Raw genomic sequence first — 21,445 nt, 5'->3', positions numbered from 1 at the left:
AATATATCGAAAAGGCATCCAAAACAGACAATCTGCCCGTTGAGCTTAACCGAAATGGGGAATATTTTTCAGATCCCCAAAAAATAGTTGACAATTTTAACCTTCATTTTTCTGAAGCTGGTAATCTTTTTTTATAATGTATTGGGAGTCACCTCTGCTCATGCAAATTCCTACACCCCTGTCCAAACATTAAACGAATTTAGTTTCCAGACAATCCACGAAAGTAATGTTCTGAAACAACTGTCTTACCTCAAAGGGTCTTCCTCTTCCGGAGCAGATAGTACTCCCGTCTTTGCTCTACTAACTGTTGGTCACCTAATATACAAACCTATAGCCCATATTTTCAACCTGTCCATCAAAGAAGCATCAGTTCCTCTAGAATGGAAACATTCCTATGTCCGTCCACTTCACAAAGGGGGCCCTAAAGATGATCCAAATAACTACTGACCTATCTCAATTTTGTCCCCGTTGATGAAAATTTTTGAAAAATTATTGACCTTCCAAATTAGCAGTTTCCTGTCCACCAACAATCTACTACATCTAAAACAATCTGGGTTCAGAAAAAAATACAGCACCACATCTGCTGCATTAGACTCTCTGAATCACATTTACAGTAGCCTTGATAATAAGCAGTACTGTACCTGTCTTTTTCTAGACCTGTCCAAAGCTTTTGATACAGTAGACCACAACACCCTGCTTAGTAAATTAAGTTGCCTCGGTTTTTCCGAAAACACAGTAAAATGGTTACAAAATTACCTCTTTTCTCGCACCCAAACTGTATTCACAGATGGTTGGAGGTCAAACAGTGTTAAGATAACAAAAGGGGTTCCACAGGGTTCCATCCTCAGCCCCCTTTTCTTCTCTCTTTATGTCAATGACTTGGGCACTGACCTGGATCATTCCAGGGTAAATCTTTTTGCAGATGACACAATACTGATTACTGCTGGCCGCTCTCCGGATGACGTGATTGCTAAGCTACAGGGTGATTTCAACAAACTACAACATCAGCTAGTTGCTCTTAAACTAGTCCTGAATACCTACAAAACCAAGGTGCTATGCTTCTCACCAGGACTAAAGCAGGAAGTCATGTTTCCCCAATTACATTCCTTAAATAATTATAAAATAGAGCAAGTCAAGATCTATAAGTATCTTGGGGTCATCCTGGATTCAAAACTGCATTTTGAAGATCACATTGATTATATTGGTAAAAAGACAAAAATAAAAATTGGTTTTCTGTATCGACACAAGCACTGCTTCCCCCCAATGTTCCGTTTGGAATTGATAAAAGCTACCATACTGCCTCTACTTGACTACTGTGACATCGTGTATAAATCAGCCCCAAGTACTGTACTGAAGAAGCTTGATTCCATCTATCACTCGGCCTTAAAATTTACATTGAACTGCACATATAGGACTCACCACTGTGATCTCTACATTGGGTCAAACTTAACGTCTCTTAATGTTCGACGGCTTGTGCACCAGATCTTATTTATTCACGATGTACTTACCAAAAAATCCACAGACTACCTGCTGGATCTCCACTCTATTTCAAATAACAAATTTGACCTCAGGTCTTCGCTCATTTACCAGCTTCACATTCCCTATTGCCGTAGGAAGGGCCTTTGCTATTGATGCCCCCAGAGTCTGGAATGCTATTGCCAATAAACTGCAACTTGAATCGCTACCAATGAGATCTTCTCTCAAAACTGCTCTCGAGGAGTTGTACACCCCTATCTGCCACTGCTATTCATTGGCGTAACATAAAATAAAATGTTTCGCTCCGGATGACGCTGCAAAGTATTATCTGTATTTTGATTTAGCGTGCTGATCTTAAAGGTACATTGAGTAATTTGATACGCAGACCGATGCTTCTGTTGTTGTGGAGTAACTCATGCAGCCAACTATGGCTCTAGGATTTGGTGTTACATGTTATTTATGTAGTTAATTGTAAAAATTCGGTCACAGTCCCTGTGATCACTGTTACGCTGCAATTATGGCTTTATTTTTTGGTGATTTGGAAAACGTTTTTAGGTTTGGACATGTTTGTTTTGTTGTAGTACGGAGTTAAACTGATGGCCTTAATCTAAGTTTTTGTGGTTGTTGTTTGACTTGCATCCCACTGGGATTTTTTGCACACAGCGTTGGTGTACGGCTACTTTTTTCAGGAATATTTTGCTGTTTTTTTCATGGATTTTCTGTTTGCAGAGTCACATAGTCACTTTAAGATGTTTTTCTTGTTCGTGTTTTTGTTTTTTTTGTTTGTTTTGTTTGTTGTGGTTGCACCCGATTCAAGAGCCGAATCGCTCACAGGGCTAAAATAAACTGAAAACTGAACTGGGCCTTCAAACCGTCACGGAGAGACGCGGGTGGAGGAGGGGCGGGGTTTGAAGGGGGCGTGGTGGAAGGAGGCGGGGCGGAGTGGAAGAGGGCGGGGCGAGTGGAGGGGGGCGGGGTGGAGTGGGTGCAAGGGGCGGGGTGGAAGGAGGCGGAGCGGCGTGTAAGGGGGCGTGGTGTAATGGGGCGGGGTGGGGGTGCAAGGGGGCGGGGCGGGGTGGGGAAACGCCCCTTGGTTTAAAAAAACGCCGCGTATTTCGATTGGTCGAGAGGCGTGCACGTGACCCGCTTTATATTTCATGCAGTTCACATTCCTGGTTCTTTCGGTAAAGTCACGTAGATAGAAAATAAAAATTAAATTAAAAATAACTAAAATGAAACGCAAAGCAAAAAACCCACGACGTTGAGCGGAAGAGAAACAAATCCCCCTCCCCCTCCCCCCACAATCCCGCCCACTTGGCGCTACCCAGAGTGCATTGCAGTGCCAGTGGCGTGTCCGTGAACACGTGGGGGCCACGCGGTGGGTTGTTGCCATCATCATCATCATCACCACCATCATCATCAACACCATCATCATCATCATAAACACCACCATCATTAACACCATCATCATCAACAACACCACCATCATCATCACCATCATCATCAACACCATCAACATCACCATCAACAACAACACCATCATCATCATAAACACCACCATCATCAACACCACCATCATCATCAACACCACCACCATCATCAACATCACCATCATCAACATCACCATCATCAACACCATCATCATCATCAACACCACCATCATCAACACCATCATCAACAACACCACCATCATCAACATCATCATTAACACCACCATCATCATCAACACCATCATCATCAACACCACCATCAACACCACCACCACCATCAACACCACCACCATCAACACCACCATCAACAACACCATCATCAACACCACCAACATCAACAACACCACCACCACCATCAACACCACCACCATCAACAAGACCATCATCATCAACACCACCAACATCATCAACACCACCACCATAAACAACACCACCATCATCATCAACACCACCACCATCAACACCACCACCATCAACACCACCACCATCAACACCACCACCATCAACATCAACACCATCAACACCACCACCATCATCACCATCGTCGTCGTCTCACGATCCGGGCCAAGTTCCCCCCTCCCCCCCCTCCTCCTGCCCGGCCCCACCAAGGCGGCCCCACCAGCCCCTCTCGTCGCCCGTAGCCAGAGCCGGCGACCATGGCCACTTGGGCGGCCTGCATGGGCGTCAGGATGAGCTTGCTCTCCATGGCGGGCATCCGCTACGAGGGCATCCTCTGTGACATCAACACGGACGACTCCACCGTCGTCTTGGCGAAAGGTTACGCACTGGGGGGTGAGGGGTGGTTCACGGGGCGACTGTGGACACCCCGAAGCTGCGGGTTAGGGGTTTAATGAAGCCGCTTGAGTCGTCCTAACAGGCGACTCGCTCGGGCAGCAGCAGCAGGAGGAGGCCTTGGGGCTGGGGAAAGTTTGCCAGGAGGAGGTGAACGTGTCGGCGACGTTGTCGCCTTCTGGACAGATTGGTGTGGGTGTCGTGGGGTCAATGTGTGGGGGGGGTTTTAAGGAGGGGTTTGACCCTTTTCAGGGCAATCAAACAGGAGGTGTTAAGATGCTCAAACGACAAGATAGTCTTTGTTTTTTTTCGGTAACGTCACGTAGGTTAAAAAAAATGAAAACAACTAAATTAAATCATGATTGTATTGGATTGCTGTATGTACTTTTGTGTTTTCAATTAACCTGGATTTGTAAGAGAGTCCTTAATCTCAGTGGGAATTGCCCAGAAATGTTTAAAATGACAGCCATTGATGCGTCACGTGGGGGTCAGACATTTGTGACGATGTGTGACGAGGGGCGGTGGGGAGTTGAGAAATGTGACGTCACATGAAAATTCGCAACTTTAAATATAGAGAACACGTTCTACTTATCTTCTTGGTTCTTTCGGTAAAGTCACATAGAATGGAAATAAAATAATAAAAATAAAGCAATAACATTTTATTGTTAAGAAAATTGTATAATGTTTTATTATTTTTTTTTAATAAAATAAAATGTTATTTTATTATGTTTTATTTTTATTATTTTATTTCCATTCTACGTGACTTTACCGAAAGAGCCAATAAGATGAATCCCTGCAGTCACGAAAGCTTTAAATCGAAACGTTCTACTTAATCAAATAGACTTGTTAATAAATGTTTTCACCTTCAACATCGGAGTGCAGCGCCACATTAAATACGCACTACAATGATAATAGTTTAAAGAGATTTGAAGCGTGTTTTATATATTTTTTTTGGGGGGGGGGGGGGTGGCAAAAATCGTCCAAAATCGCGCGACGTCATTTATGGCCGGCGCCTCTAGCTGTGCTGGGGCAAAGTTCTTCAACTCGTCACCCGCTTAATCACGAATGTTCTGAGGTTCTTGCTGATTCTGGGTCGCAGTGGTTTCAAGTATTTTTCAACGAAGGTTATTGGGTGCACAGCCGTTTCAATACGGGCACACATTGTTTCGTCCGTCTGTTTGCGTTTCTCCCTTGCGACGGGACCTCGTTGTCTAAACGTTGATATTTATAAGGGCAGGGGGTGACCAATAAGGGTTTGAATCGATCTGTAACAATCTAGGGGCACTGATAAGGGGTTGACAGCTATGCCAACACGAACGCGCGATTAACCCCGTTGACCTGAACAAGTTTGTGGTTTCGGTGCGTGCGCGTGTTCAAGTTTCATTTATTAGGTATAGTCCTGTGAGCCATGCGAGCATCTTAAGTCGGGGTGCAACCGCAACAAACAAAATTTGAACACAGAACATCTTAAAGCGACGACGCGTAACAGAAACATTCTGGAATAAACCAGCAAATAATTCCACACAAAAACAACGTATTAAAACGCTGCGTGCAAAAATCAAGTGTTGAAGCCGGGTCGGTAGTCACAGGGCAATAAGATGCGGCTGGTCATAGACGGCGCGTGACCCCGGCCAAAAAGCCCGGCAGGGTGCCGCTTAAGGGGCCGTCCATAAATGACGTCACGCGATTCTGAACGATTTTTTTGACCCCCCCCCCGCCCTCAAATATGACGTCACAAAGCTCTGCCCCCTCCCCCCCGCCAAAATAAAACACACTTCAAATCGCTTTAAACTATTGTTGTCATTGTAGTGCGTATTTAATGTGCCGCTGCACTCTGATCTTGTAGGAGAAAACATTAAAAAGTCTAATTAAGTGGAACGTGTTGTCTATATTTAAAGTTGCGCATTTTGATGTGACATCACATTTATCAAACTCCCCCCCCCCCCCCCCAGTCGTCACACGTCGTCACAAATGTCTGACCCCCCCCCCAGGTGCGTGACGTCATTTCTGGACGGCCCCAAAACACTCCAGCGCTGTCCTACCAGACAGTCTCGACCCCTTCACCTGATGAAGGCCGCTTGTGTTGTGGCCGAAACGTCGTGAGAATATTATTGTGTTATTTTATTTTATCAATTTATTATTTTATTCTCATTCTACGTGGTGACTTTACCGAAAGAACCAAAGAAGAGGCCCCAAAACAGTTAATTTGGAAATGTTCCAGATTCATTTTTGCCTTCGTTCACAGATCTGGGCCAACGGCACCTGTCTGGATTAAATTGGCACAATGGAGAACTTCTTTGCGACGGTGATGATAGGGATTTGTGATGTTGATACCCATAAACATTCAATACCTGCAGGCATATGGCTTATGGATGACGGGCTATTGGTTGGTTTTAATACAGCTAAGACATAATAAAATACATATAAAATAAATTTCATTTATATTTTATTTAAATAAAAATAAAATAAATTTCATTTTTATTTTATTATGTTTTATTTTTATTATTTCCGTTCTACGTGACTTTACCGAAAGAAACAAGAATATTTAATACAGCTTCTGGCAGGAAATAAATGAATCTCAATTTTTGGCTTGCAGAGTTGAGAAATGTGTGCAGCTCGGAACCCCGCGAGCTAGATTTGATTCCTGGCTACAGACAACGTCGTCGGTGGTGGCCTTGTATCCCAACTCATTCTGGTTTTCGTGTAGGTAGACTGCCTTCAAGTGAAGTTACCTGGTGCGGTGTGTTAGTAAAAAAGATGATTAAATCAGCACTGGGGAGGATGAAGGTAGCTGAACCAGCTAGAAACTATTTTAAACAATTGTTTAGGTTGCGGGTAAGGCCCACTTACTATACTGCTCTTTCAGAAGCGACCTCCCCACAAATGGTAGGTAACGCAACGAAGTGGCTTATCGAAGGACCTGGAGGAGGGGGGGGGGGGAAATCCACTCGACCCATGGGAAGAGAAAACCTTGCTGACTCCAAATATACAGCAGGTGTTGTCAGGGTTGGGATGAAACGCATGACCTTCGATATATACCAGGCGAGGTAGTTAACTTCTCACCACAGTGGCGCCCAAAACCCACAACCACGCACCTGCTCCGACCTGCATAGGTGCTCTCGACCGTAACAACGCTTGACCAAACGGGTACGTGGAGGTCTGTACCGGCGGCGGGCGTCTTTGTGTGTGCGCAGTGCGCTTGCGCGGGACGGAGGGGCGCCCCGCCGACCGTCCCATTGCCCCTCGCGAGGAGGTCTTCGAATACATCGTCTTTCGCGTCAGCGAGATCAAGGACTTGACCCCGTGCGAGTACATGCTGTCCGCTCTGCACCACGACGTGGCCATGGTGCAGGTGAGAGGTGCAGGCGCTCTTTACCATTCAACTATTTATTGTACCATGTAAGGCCCACCGAGCTACTTAACTCTCTTTTCAGAAGCGACCTGGCCACAAATGATTTGCTCAACGAAGCGGCTTATCGCGTGGACATTTCCAGCAGCCAAATGCTCCAAATGCACGTCGGTTCTAAAACGTGGAGGTAGAAACTGGATGACCCAGAGAAATCCACGTGACCACGGGGGAGGACGTTGCAAACTCCAAAAATATGCAGGCGTCGGGGGTCTGGATCAAACCCCACGACCTGTTGTATTCCAGGCGAGGTAGTTAACATCTTGCCATGGTTTAGGGGAGCGGTGGCACAGTGGTTGATGCGCTGCACCACAAACCCGCCTACGACCCACCGGGGTTTGATTCCCACTTACGGCCAACGCCAGGTGACAATTATCTGAAACGGTCCCGGGCTTTTCCTGAGGTCTATCCAATGAGCACCTGATGCGATGTATAAACATCGCCACTTGGGAGAAGGCGGTCGGGCGTGGTGCTGGCTTCCCCACCTCCTCCGTGTGCTTTGCCGGCCTCGTAGTTGCTCGCACTGCACTTGCCCCGAACGTCCTTTAAGCCTTTAAGGGACATCTTTGGCAACATGTTGACAAAATGTGGAAAAAAAAGTCAACGCTGATCGGCTGCATTTCGGGCAAATTTTCCCTTCACGGCACTGGAATCGAGGAAGCCAGAGATGGTGGAGAATACGAGGTTGGAGACTGCACTTCACACTCGGGGGGCTTGATGAAAGTTGCATTTGAGAGTTACAATAGTTAGCTAACAGTGGTAGCTGTGGAGGGTTTTTACAGGTTGAGGAGGAGGAGATGGAGGAGGCTACCAAGATCCGAGCCCGGGTGCCAGCGTGCCAGTGGCTGAATTGCGCAACCCTTGGCACCTGGTTGGCTCTCGGGTGATGACATCGCAATTATCCCTCCTAAGACCAGAGGTTCTCTGTAAGCCATCTGGCTACCATGAGAGATTCGTTCATGAGGCTATCCACATATACAAACACAGAGACAATTTCAACCGAGAGGAAGGAATTCTGGCTTAGCAATCATTGGAAGGATTTGATAAACCATTTCGGGTCTTAATTGATTGTTCACGCTTACGGTGGCTTTCAGACCGCATCCATTATTTTCGTCTCCCCCCTCCTCTTTTCCGAACATAGATGGACTCGTCCATCTGAATAACTGCCAAATCGCTCTCCGTGGTGCTAACGTAAAAAAAAAACCCGCCACTTTTTAAAAAAAAATGTCTTGCTGTGGTTTTTACACCTGATGATGATTGCTTGTGTTGCAGTCGAAACGTCGTGAGAATTTTAAAGTTTTATATTTTTATTATTTTATTGTTTCCCTTCTACGTGGTGGTGACTTTACCGAAAGAACCAAGAAGGTGCATAAGAAGTTTGACATGCGTACGTCGTCCGTCGTGATTTGTTCTAATCGCTGCCTAACCCACCCTCACCCCCCGTCCAGTCCTCGCCGGGCACCCCGGGGGGGGCCGCTGCTCGCTGCCACGCGCGCGGTATCGGAGCGGCGGCGAGCTGCCACTCCGCGCCGGGCACGCCGACCGGACCCCCCCGCGGTGCCACGGGCGGCCACCCGGGCCACGCGCGGCACGACGCCTGGGCCACAGCGGTCGGGCACCGTCCCTTCGTGCAGCCTGCGTACGGAGGAGCTGCGGGTACGGGAGGGGGGGGGTGCGGTGTGCGGTAAACATCGGCACTGCAGGGCTGCACCTTTGCCCTCTTAATGCCACGTGGTTTCCGTTGCCCAGTGGCCTTGCCTCGGGTCGTTTTCGCCTTTTGCTCGTTTAGAGGCAACTGCGTGATTTCAATGCGATCTTAATTGAACGCAGTTGAGTTGCAGCTATCTTCATGGAATTATTTCCGTAAGCGCATGCAGGAAAATAAAAGGCTCTGTGTATAACAGCTCGATGATGATGATAATGCGTAGTGCATGCGGACGAGCATTTTTGTTTTTACTTTGCGCTTGATGGTGATACCCAGTGATTGTATTTTAAATTGTCGCCTTTTCAAAATAACCCGTCATTTAAAGCGTTATTATTTGGTGCCCTGTCAATGAACTGCTCGGCGAAGGCCGCGCTGTCTTGTCATGCGGGGTGGGGTGGTTATTTCACCTGCCACGCTTCACTTGTGCGGTTGTGGTGAATGGGAAGGTGGGGAGCCAGCCACCGATTTGGATATAATTCGCTCGTGATGTGGCTGAAAATCGAGTTATTTTTTGCGTCGTTGGGTTCGTAGTTGTGCGAGAGCCACTCTTCTACCACGAGATAATACAAATGTGGTGCTAAATGGGTTTTGTTGTTTGCAATAACGGCGTTTATCAAGAAAGCCGCTTTATTCAATGATCATTTGTGGTAAAGTGGCTTCTGAAAAAGTGCAAATATAGCTCGGTGTCTTGCCTGATAAAAAATAAAAACTTTTAAAATTACCCCTCTTCCACAACTTAACCCAATTAAGATTTGCACCAACAAAATTTAATTGCGGCTTCAAGGTCCTGCACGATGCATTTCTCCATGGCGATGATGAACGAAGACTTTCTTTTTTAAAATCTGTGGTTTTGTGAGAAACGAGGTTGCCAGAGGCAACTTGCTATATTGATCTCAACGAGGTGCTATCGTGGTGCTGAGGTTGTGGCCACCCTGTTCACTGGCTGGGTATTGAGAGAAGAGAGGATTTCTGATCGGATCTCCACCTGCATCTTTTACCAAACACCTGATGCCCGATTTTGTAATGTCCAATGAGACGTCGTACGGAAATATGATTGTTTTTTTGGGTTTTTTTCAACATTCTGGTTTGCCGAAACCACATAAATTGGTGTGGTGCTCCAGGTGACAAATTTGATTTATTGGGTGGCAGATGGTGTAGCAGAACATTGGGCATTGTAGAGCAGTACCCCAATTTACATTGGTGATGCGTTCCTGAAATGTGCGACGTAAATTTAAGCAATTTTTTCCCAAAATACCGTACATCAATAATGTATTTTGTTATCGAAAGCACAGTACATGTCGTCATGCGCGCGACACCACAGGGTAGTTTACAGGGTAGGTGAAGCAAGAGGCGATGGGGATACGAGAAAGGATCGATGCTGTCACCGACGTAAATTGTGTTAGCGGTGTTCATAATAAAGCGACGACGTGAAAGGGGTGTGAGTTGGAAATTGATATTACTGTGTTACCCCACGATCGTCTCGCCCAGTGGTTCTTAACCCAGGGGTGCACGCACCCCTTGGGGGTTGCAAGATCCCCTTTCTGGGGATTTCTTTCGAAGGTATATCATCGAAATACAGATTGGGCGCGGGCGCGCGGGCCGAGTGCAACCGCTTTGTTTCATCAAACCCCTTACGTCTGTTGACGTTGCACGTTGTTTGTGAACGATTGGGAACCAAAGGGGTTGCAAGGCTGCGGCAAAGGTTACAACAGCCACCGACTTTAACGGAAGCGTCGTGAATCCTCGTGCCGCCCGTGTTGGTGCAGCCGAGGCCTCCCTCTGCAGGTGGGAGGACGAGTCGTGAAGTCTGTCGTGGCTTGTGGACAAGAGCCCCGGTGACCCTCGTTCCACCGTCTCGTTTATTAATGTTAACACCCCCCCAATGTAATGCTGCCCGACCCATAAAAGTTGCGCGCAAACGCCCCTAACGACAAACGTGTGCTAATATTTTTATATTTTAAACCCGTGCGAAATCATCATTTTTGACAAAATATATGAATGGTGGTGCTATGGCAATTCTAGATTTAAAGCTTTCGTGACTGCTAGGATCCATACTCTTTGGTTCTATTGGGTAAAGTCACGTAGGTAAAAAATAAAATAACAAAAATCACGACGTTTCGGCCACAACACAAGCGGCCTTCCTCAGGTGAAGGGACGAGACTGTCTGGAGGACAGCGCTGTCTTCCAGACAGTCTCGTCCCTTCACCTGAGGAAGGCCGCTTGTGTTGTGGCCGAAACGTCGTGATTTTTGTTATTTTATTTTTTACCTACGTGGCTATGGCAATTGGTTGCATCAAGAGCAAATGAAAGCGGAGTTTCCTTTTCGAAAATGTTGGAGACGCAAACGGGGTGGTCGGCAAACGCTGCGCTTGGCCGCTGAGTGATCTGTGCGGTTTTGACGGCCTCGCTCGAAGCGACGTAAAAATGGCACGCTCGGATACGCTGGGATTTGTGTGCGGTGAGCCCCTCTGCCTGGTGACAACACAAACGTGTGACCTGCAGTCGTGAGGAACGATAGGGGGGGAGGGGTGGTGGTGGTAATTATGATGATGACACTGACACCACGATGGGTGATGGAGGGCTATGGCACTTGTGTCTTGCCCACACAGCTGTTGTAGAACGCCCCCCCCCGCCCCATAATACCAACAGCCGCCTTTCGCCACTAAGTGACGGTGACGTCACCACGGCGCCCGTGCCAGATGAAGTGTCGCCGGTCGTTGCCGGGAGGCACCGGGAGGGTCCCACGTGGCCCCCCCCCGACGGGCTGACGAACCGAGACGACCGGTGGGTGCGCGCCGGCTGTGCCCATCGCCCACAGGTGCGGCAGCGCCCACGGCCGGCGCGGCCGCTGCGCGCGTCAACGCCACGCCGCAGCAGCCGGCGAGGAAGAGCGGCACGGTGGAGCGGGGGGTGCAGACGGCGCCCCGGCGGCGGCGGCGGTGGCGGAGGGCCCCCGTGAAGCAGATTGCAGGTACGGCTACGGGTGGTGTGGGTGGTGTTCGCCCTCCCCACCCGCCACCCCCCCATGCCGTCATTCATCTTTTCATCAAATTTGTAAGTTCGTTTTGAAGCAACGTGTCCCAATTTACAGTCGGCGTCTCGTACCGACGGAGACTAATTAATGCGTTTGCGTATTGAAGGCTCGCCGTGCACAGCTTTTGTGGACGCATTCGTCGTGGGGCTTTGTAAATCGCAGTGGGAAGGCAAAAAACCCCTTGCCGCTTTTATCACTGACGTTGCCTCAAAGGCGACGCGGTGCATTAGCCTGGACTTTGGCAATGGCCTTTTGAACATTTGCAGAGGGCGGAGAGAATAACAGATTCTTGGCCGCTGGTGCCGACCTGAATACCGGGCAGCCGGTGCGCTATTTTTTTATGGTCGTGAATATTTACCCAGGAAACCTGGGTCGAAAGTAAGAGACTCACATTTGTCCATGAGGGTACAGCAAAAGTGTTTTTTTCTTTGCAGCAGGGTGTACTCATTGATGCATTATTCCAATGGAGAAAGTTTGCAGGAAATGTTTCACATTTGGGGAGAACATGCAAACTTCCAAGTATACAGCAGGGGGTCGGGATAGAACCCACGAGCTCTTGCGTACCAGGCTAGGTAGTTAACATCTCACCACCGCCACCACCGCGGCGTTGGTGGATCACAAACCGAGCTGCCGTTTATTTTTCTCTCCCCGCAGGCTCGAGCCGCCATGGGCGCCCCCAGAAGGCACAGGCCCTGAACCTGGGCGATGAGTTTCAGGCGGAGTTTGACTTTGAGAGCAGCAACGCGCAGCTGGACCGCGAGGAGCTGGACAAGGAGTTCCAGAACAACAAGGCCAAGCAAGGAGAAGGTGGTGGACCTTTTTTTTTAAAAGGAGCACTTTGAGGGACCCGGTTTCACACCACCACCACCACTCCTGTGGGATGTCTCCTTTTAGAATCAGAATATTTATTTGTCCACTGGGGGATTTCGATGCGCTACAAAGGTTTTTTTGTCCACAGATGTTCAGTAGGGGCGGGTCAGAATGTAACAACATACAATACAAAAACACGATGGGAGTGCACAGTCTATAGGTCAAGTGAACAAATCGCTGGAAAAAATAAAAATCAACTAATCTTGTCTTACCAGGTAAAGATCAATGAGCTATTCGCTTTTTCAGAAGCGACCTGGGCACAAATGATAGCCCACTGAAGTAGCTTATGTGGACATTTTTATTAGGCCCTTTTTTTCATACGAGTTAGAGTAATCGTGAGGAATGATAACTTGAGAAACTCTCCGCATGTGACAGCCTTTAGTAAGCTTGGCTGTCACTGCACTTGTGGGTGAGGGCCTCGCATCACTCTGGTCAGGTGTGGGTTGCAGAAAGAGTGGAGCTTGGATAATGTAAAGCATGGATGTGCAGTGCAACAGTGGATTTGTCTTACACCGCCTCTCTTGTGCCAACAAATTATTAGGCGGCTGTGGGGGGGGGGGGGGGGGGGGGCTACCTTGCCTCGTGGGTTTCACCAAAACCCTGACCATTGTATATTTGGAGTTTGCATGCGTCTCTCTCCCCGTGGTAGTGTGGATTTTTCTCTGGGTCGGTTGAACATGTAGGCTTTTGCGACCAATATCATCCATGATAGATTTTTTTTTGGGTTGGATCACGATCTAACCCAAAAAAACCTGTTTTCTCTGAGTCATCTGGTTTTTCCCTCCACATTTTAGAATCAACGTGCACTTATTGGAGTTTACCTGCCAGAAATTTTCATGTAATAAGCCACTTCGTTGAGCTATCATTTGTGGCCAGGTCTCTTCTGAAAAAGAGCCATATAGCTTGATGGGCCTGAAATATAATGCAAAGTTTATGGTCTTATTGTTTTAGCCCTGACTCGCATTGGTGAATGGTTGTATTTTAACAAATGGTAAACATTTTTGGAGAATCCCCTGTACTAAATGTTGGTCCCTTTAGGACCATGATGCACTTTTGACAATTTTTGTTCACGAGGAGCAATCTCCACGAGCGTCCATCACGGTGGCCTGTTGCCACTGCTGCCACGGCGTCTTCTGTTGAAAAGTTTGGTTCAACAAATCTGTACCATCGCCCCCCTCTAGTGGCTCACCTCAGCCATCGCCATGAGGGAGACGAAGGTGGCCGGGCATGGTGCTAGGCCCACCCATGCCTTCGTGTGCCGTGCCGGCCTCGGGGTGCCACTCACTAAGAGCACTTGCCCCGATAGTCTGAAGCGAAACGGGGTGGGGATCTTTGTCTTTAATTGTCCAGGCCATCCCTTAATTAGTTTCTGACATTGACGTCTCCCTTTGTGCTGCAGACATGCAGAGGGGTCCCAGCAGGAGCTCTGCCGTGTTTCCTGACAAATGCTTCTACGACAAAACAAGATGCTTCTTTGACAACATTTCCGAAGATGGCGGCAGGTAATGGCATTTCTGCCACTTGTGATTTTTAATTGGGTCTCCTTGCTCATCGCGGGGTTGATGGTCTCGGACGGGCAGTGGTGGCGGCACACCTTTATATACAGCGCCTGGAGGAGGCAACGGGTTGGTGGTTCACAATCTTCTGCCATGTGCACCGACTTGCCAGGAGGTAGCAGTACAGCATGTTGATTCATCTCCATCTGTACGGAGATGGGGTTGCTGTTCCCCCCCCATTCACTCTCCCACCTTTGCACGTGTGGGTTTTCTTTGGTTTCGTCCCTCGTGTAATAAAAACTCACAAATGGAGTGGGCCTAACCATCCTAATATAGGATGACAGATCTCGGGCAATTGTTGGTGCCGTTGCTGGCTGCCTTCTCACTCGTATGCGGTTGACTACGCCTCCTGAATATCTGGAAACTTTGGGGCGTTGCAAATGTGTGACGTTAACTTTAATTACTCTGCGCAGAAAATGCACACCGCGTGAATTGCGGTGTTGCGCTTGATTCGGGAAAAAATCCTAGCTCGAAAATAAGAGGAAGAACCGTGTAATTATTTGACTGGGCACGAGGCGAACATTTCTCTAAAACGCAGGATGGTGTGGAACCGTGCAGGGAACCTCTAATGTAGGGTTTAGCGTTCACTCGAGCAATTCTGTAGTACCGTGATCTATCGTCATCCACAGGCCACTCTTCAACATGGTGTGGGGTGAGCCACTGCTCGGAGCGTCAGACAGAGTCGTTGTCGCGTAACAACAAAACTATTCGCAGTGCAAATCTAGTGGCTGCTCTGATTTATAATACTGCGGGCGCATTAACCGTAGGGATGTACGCCTGCTGCTTGGCAGGGAACATTCAAAGAATCCCGTGACGTGTTTTACAAGTGGCAGGCATTTTTCGTGTGCCGGTGTAAAAACTGCGATATTTGCCAAAATGAAAATGAGTGACTTACTGTGGCCCTTCTGCCAGTAGTAGTGGCACGAGCAAGAAGTTGTAGCACTGCATCTTTATCTCCTCCCTCCACCTCCAATACCAACACGCGCCATTCACTGCTCGGTGAAGGTACACGTGGAATGTCGAAGGCTCGCTGACAGGAGGTCATGGGACAGACCCCAGGTGGCCATGGATAGACTGAGATGACTGGCAAGATGCACCAGCTGTGCTCACAACCCCCGCCACCCCCTTCCTTCCATCTTGTAAGGAACTGCCGCGTGACGTTGGCGGAGGAGCAGCGCTTGAACATGCAGACGTTTGGGGAGAACCTCCCGGCCGCGCGCAATCGCCGCTTCTGGCACAGTTGGGGCCACGCGTCCTGGCTCAACCGCCGGACCCTGTGGGGTGGGGACGGGCGGCCGGGCATGCCCAAAGCAGGGGTGCGGTCTCCTCTGCCGGCCAAGGTGCAGGCCTAGACAGATGATGATGAGGAGGAGGAGCACGTGCAGGTAAGGGCAGCTCCCGCTCCTGCACTCCCGTTAAGCTGCAAAACAAAAATATCGAGAATCTGCTCGTGCCTCCCTGAGGAAGTCACGTGACTTGTGTGGCCATCCCTGCTGAATCCCTTACCCTCTGCCCCCAAACCCCCCCCCTGTGAAAATACCCTGCTCCGTGGAGGATGATAGAGAGACCCTTTTAAGGTATTGTCTCTGATCCCATTTTTCCATTTGTCTGCTCTACCCCTTTCTATTCCTCTTCCCATTCATTACATCCTTGACTCTACTCGCCTTCTCGTGGTTGTAGCCATGGGTACACTTCTAGATTTAAAGCTTTCGTGACTGCAAGGATCCATACTCTTTGGTTCTATTCGGTAAAGTCACCACGTAGGTAAAAAATAAAACAACAAAAATCACGACGTTTCGGCCACAACACAAGCGGCCTTCATCGGGTGAAGGGATCAGGCTGTCTCGAGGACAGCGCTGGAGTGAAACACAGCCACGCTCAGACCGCGACCTTTAAGCTGTGTGCGAGGAAACAAGGTGCCTTGACAAAGGAATTAGCATAAAAATTAGCATTTGATTGGCCGACTTAGCATAGAGGTGGTGTACGTGCGGGTGAACATGCCGTTTGGCGGGGGGGGGGGGGGAGTTTACCTATTGATGGTGTGAATGGGGAATTTTTAAGAGCTGCGAAAGTTTGGGGTACCACTACTTGAAAAATATACTGTACCATTGAAAATTAGTTTAATGTTTAGTTCGATTTAGAACATCTTTCCAATGGTTGCTTAATTTGAAACCATCTTCTCGGTGAAGGGATCAGGCTGTCTCGAGGACAGCGCTGGAGTGACTTTACCGAATAGAACCAAAGAGTATGGGTACACTACCGCATTTGCTCACATAATATAATTTGCGTATTATATCGTGAAAAACTTCTCAATCATCATTTATATAAAATCTTAAACATGACTAGATTTTTTTTATCGATCAATCGCATGTCAAATTTAATGCTTTTGTACGATCTGACCTGCTGGAGGGCTACACGTGTAGTGGCCTTAGTGACGTCGGAGACTGTTTACTTGAGGCAACACGTATTTATTACAGACACTTCTGTTACAGTTGCGAGTCTTATACTTGAAGAGGTAACGGCCTCTTCACCCGTAGTTTATAGAGGGAAACGTTCCCCGAGCTTTAGCCCACGCTAGCTCCCTGGTTCCCTCTATCCTGTTCCTCTCCCGGGAGGCTATCTGACCTGGCCCAGCTTCGGCGCAGGTCCCGATCACCAGCCACACGAGTCCGGCCCTCAGAGGGACATCGGCCCTCGCGGCTCCGGTGTCGCACCCTGGCTTGCTTTGCCCGGCCCTCAGAAGGTCAGCGAATCAAAGGAGTTCCAGGGTCTGGCTAGTCAATCTTCGTTCTTCACTGGCTCTTCATCTTGCTTGAGTTGAACTGCCTCTCAGCTCCCCGGGTGCCACCTTTTATACTGTCTCTCACTGAGGGGCGGGGCTGGGAGTGATCACAGCATCCCCCACAGCCCCCCAGGGTGGTGACCGTAGCGGACGTGTTTGTGGCCACCGTTATACAACCGCGTGTCACCCTCCCATAACACCTCTACACGTGTTTGGAAGATCAAGAGGTACAAGAATGGTTATGGCCAAGATTGGTACAGGTTTTCTTCAAGTGTCAGAATGTCCTCTTGACGATTCTATTTGGATGCCACGGTGGCTAGGAGATGTTAACTCACTTTGCCTGGTATGCAGCAGGAGGTCTGGGGTTCCATCCCAACCCCGACGCCTGCTGCATATTTGGAGTTTGCAAGTTCTCCCCGTGGTCATGTGGATTTTTCTCCGGGTCCCCTGTTTTTTTTCCCTCCCACGTTTTTAAAAGCATGCGTTTTAGAGTATTTTGCTGCTATAAATGTCTACACGATAAGCCACTTCGTTGAGCTATCCATTTGTGGTGGCTGTCTCGGCCTCACTACGCTGCGTTGCATCACTGTCCGAGTAGTAAACCTTCAGAGCCAGGGTGACCATCCGACTCCAACGTATTTAACGAATAGAACGACATAAAACTCATGGGAAAACACAACACAAAATAGAGCATCTGTTAATACTTGCAATATCAATATAATTAATTAACACTGCAACATCATAACATTGTCTTGGACAACATGAATCTCAATCATAGGTCCTGGATGGACCAGGCACCTACATTAGCACTGAATAGCTCTACAACAAGAGAATAAGCTACTATGTTCAATAAGGTCACTTTGTGTAATCACCATACTGCAGCCCAAATGTACAGCGCTGCTGCACATAACACTGAACTGTAGACGAGATACATCTTCATCCTTGCTCTCAAGAATGCATTAAAGTTACATGGGCACAAGTCTGGCTCGACTTATCTAATTACAAACAACTATTCACAATAATGCAAGTGGCAGGCTTCGTTGTTAACCAGGCCTCCATATTTATCGTAACAATTTAACAGCATTATAAAGGCATTTACAGCATTATAACGGCAATCCTAACATAACAGGAGTCCCAGTAATTATAAGAACACGAAGGGGTTTGGTGGCCAGCAGCACGCCCTGCCGCCTTTATCTCCCCAGTGGCGATGTTGACACCCAAGCAGTTACTCGTTTGGTGGCCGTGAGCGGGAATCGAACTCGGGTCGCCGGGTTCGTAGCGCAGCGTAGCGCTAACCACTACACTACAATGCGTTACGCTTACACACACACACACAGATACACACAGATACACACACACACAGACACACAGACACATACACACACAAACAACGCTAACCACTACACTGCAATGCGTTACGCTTCCACATGCGAGGGTCACGTGACAGATTTGACGCCACAGCTCACTTGCCGTGCAAAAAATCTATACATTATTGAGCTCCCCGCCCCCCCCCTAAAAAAAAAGTGTATTTTTTATCATTTTTGCGTGGTGTACAGTCTGGTAAGTACCCACATGGCCAATTTCCAGTTGGTTGCAAGTCGGGAAGTACGCTAAACATTTTGAACAGGCACACATTCACAACTTTGCCTTTTATATATATGGAGATAAACGAACTTGCAGACAATGATTCTTAAAGTCCCACAATGAGCAGATGCTTCCGTCTTCGCTGAGATGCTAATTGTGCTTCCATTTTGTACTCTTTGTAATGACTGACACCCCTGCCTTGCCTCGTCGCTTCGAGACCCTTAACGCGTCACTTCCAGGTCACGTGACCAAACTCGACACCATCATATCAGGAAGTTCCTGTGTAAACACAGCCCCATATCTGCCGTGGGGCAGAACAGTGGCCATGTCTCTCCGGAAAGAGCGCTGCATAGCTCCGTGGGCCTTACCTGGTAAAATACAAATGTAGAGTAGTTTATTTCAAATGGAGTTGGTTGGCAACGCTCTCGTGCCCAATTTTAGAAATTGACGAAGGGAATTGGATGGTTTGGAGAGGCACCTTGTCACCAAATCTTGGCCTAAATCGGGACCATGCAAACCAAATTCTCCAAATGAGAATGGAGCCCTTTGTGGGGTCGACGATGATCTGTTGGTTTTGCTTCTTGATGTCGGCAATGCTTGCTTTTGTTGTTGCAGGTTGCAGAGAACTTCCTCCCAGAGTGTACATATATTGGGGGTTTGCTTGATTTAAAAAGTTAAAATTTGTTGGGTCTGAAGAAACGTTACGTAGAGGGGTAGTGCAAGGACTGTATGTGGGTTGTGTTAATTGATATGCGATTCTTTTAATGTCTATGGTGTGTAAATAAGATACACACCTCGTTTAGTTGAACACTTTACACATTTATAATTGTAAGTATAGTTTTAAACTTTAGTCTAATGGGTGTGGTAAAACATTTCTGTAAAGTCGGACTTAACTTTAAAGCTTTAATTGTCTCCTAAAATTGGTTATTTTGTGCGACCGGTCCTAAGCTGTAATGAGCATGGACATGACAATTTAATTGAGTTGTGTTTGTATTTCACAAGGCAGCATTAAATGTTGCGGAATTTATATCGGTGCATTCGCTCTGGTGAAATGGCCGGCAAATAATTAAGTTGGCCAACTGTTAGCTTTACAACATTGCTTCGTTGAATTTTTACTGCATTGCTTTAGATTCCTGTAAACTTTGTCCGTAATGTAGTACAATGCATGGCTTTAACAGGATCGGGGATGGTGGGAGGGGGGGTGTTGCTGTATTTGAAAAAAGTAAAGTGCATTTCAATAAATTGAGGCATCTGTTCCAGCTTGAGGGCCGATTTTGAAAATTGAATCTGTGCTTGGTATGTTATGCAGCGTGGTGTGGCAGCCCAGCCCCAGCCTGCCAAGGTGCCACCTCGGCCAGCTGGGCAATCTAGGCGAGGCCGGGGGCTCTGCACGAGACTAGGCCTCACCACGGTACTCTGAGTAAGAAGTTAACTGCAATAGAGTCGGTATATACTACTGTTGAGTCGGTAGATACTGCTGCAGAGTAGATGCTACTTTAGAGTAATTAAATACTGTTATAGAGTAAGCAGACACTGCTATAGTCAGCTGATAATACTATAGTAAATAGATATGACTATCGATTCCATAGATACTGTGGTGCCACAGCAACGGAGCAACTCCGCCGGCGCCACCATCCCCTCGCACCCCTCCACACGAACGTACGCACACTCCCACTAAACACACACACACACTCACGTAGGGTCTCGAAGGGGGGTGCCTGGCCCACGGGCTTTCATCCGAAGGGCCCCTAGCAGGGATGTCCCCCGGTTTCCCGTTGCCAGGAGATTGGCTGACCCCCCCCCCCCCCAGGCCGGATTACACGGCGGCCCCCCCTAAAATCAGCTTTAAAAAGTCGCAGGGGCGCATAGTGATTTACAGGCTGGCCGCAATGAAGCGCACGCAACACGGGAGATGGGGCCTCGAGGGCAGAACACTCCGCTGGCAGCGCAGACGTGGAGGTGGGAGGGAAGTTCCTAGCCACGCCGCGGGGTGGGGAGGACCGGGTGGGGAGGACCGGGTGGGGAGGAGGGGGTGGGGAGGAGGGGTGCGTAGACAATGGGTCAAGGCGCAACGGAAAGTCACGCTCCATGTAAGGGCGGGAACATCGGTTTAAAATCGAAATGTAGGCGCTCGATTGGTCTGCGCAGGATAACACCACGTGACCCTGGATCTTCGGATTCCCAGGGCGTCAAAGGGAGGGAGGTGAAAAAACGTTCAGGTGGTTCTCCAGCCATCCAGCCACCCCAGTCTGACCCCCGGCCGCTCGCGGCGTCCGAGGGACGCTGGCGAGCGCCGCTACGACTCGACCCCAGGCGGAGACCTCTTGGATCATCGTCCCTCCGACTCCCGCAGCTTCCGTGCGACACCGTGAGTGCATCTGCGAGTTGAGAGGTAGAGTGTGGGGGGTACACCCAGGGATTGAATAGGGATAGGCTACACGCTGCTCGTGGAATATTTACTACTGGGCCGCACAGGGTTTTCTTTAGACGCGTCATTAATAAACTTCAGTTCAGAAGATCGGTGCGGTGTGATTTCTGTGTGCGCGTGTGGGCGAACTTCGGCGTGGTGTCTGTGATTTTTGAGTGGAGCGACTGCGTGCGGGGCCGGGGTGCGTGAGAGAGCGAGCGCGGGGCTGCAGTGTGTCGGCCTGGGGTTGGTGTGTGAGGTGCGCATCTGTAGTGGATTCGAATTAGGTGCACACACAACTTCCTGGGAGGCAACACTTATTTATTAATGAACACAACAGTTA

At 48.4% G+C, this 21,445-nt stretch overlaps 1 protein-coding gene across 2 annotated transcripts; it reads left to right on the top strand.

Annotated features, from left to right (window-relative positions):
• Positions 1–3,534: 3,534 nt before the first annotated feature.
• Positions 3,535–19,965, top strand: LOC142915352 (protein LSM14 homolog B-like). 2 transcript variants are annotated; one of them, XM_076061192.1, is made up of 8 exons: positions 3,535–3,743; positions 6,953–7,110; positions 8,613–8,820; positions 11,688–11,840; positions 12,558–12,710; positions 14,173–14,275; positions 15,474–15,714; positions 19,311–19,965. In XM_076061192.1, the coding sequence occupies exons 1-7, from the start codon at positions 3,623–3,625 to the stop codon at positions 15,679–15,681; spliced, it is 1,104 nt and encodes a 367-aa protein (XP_075917307.1). In that variant the 5' UTR covers positions 3,535–3,622; the 3' UTR covers positions 15,682–15,714; positions 19,311–19,965. The 2 variants fall into 2 exon arrangements, with proteins under 2 accessions (XP_075917307.1, XP_075917306.1); XM_076061191.1 differs by having other exon boundaries at positions 3,535–3,758.
• Positions 19,966–21,445: the final 1,480 nt, after the last annotated feature.

The sequence above is a fragment of the Petromyzon marinus genome, unplaced genomic scaffold (assembly GCF_048934315.1).
Source record: "Petromyzon marinus isolate PM22_M1 ecotype Great Lakes invasive population unplaced genomic scaffold, UKy_Petmar_22M1.pri1.0 PM_G_Scaffold_3, whole genome shotgun sequence".
In the NCBI taxonomy this organism is placed as follows: domain Eukaryota; kingdom Metazoa; phylum Chordata; class Hyperoartia; order Petromyzontiformes; family Petromyzontidae; genus Petromyzon; species Petromyzon marinus.
The sequence above is the reverse complement of the archived record's forward strand: the minus strand, read 5'-3'. Positions and strand labels throughout refer to the sequence as shown.

Coding starts and splice junctions, on each gene's coding strand:
- LOC142915352 (XM_076061191.1), top strand. CDS start 3,623: ATGGCCACTTGGGCGGCCTGCATGGGCGTCAGGATGAGCTTGCTCTCC. Junction 8,821..11,687: donor TGCGTACGGAGGAGCTGCGG/GTACGGGAGGGG, acceptor CATCGCCCACAG/GTGCGGCAGCGCCCACGGCC. Junction 12,711..14,172: donor CAAGGCCAAGCAAGGAGAAG/GTGGTGGACCTT, acceptor TTTGTGCTGCAG/ACATGCAGAGGGGTCCCAGC.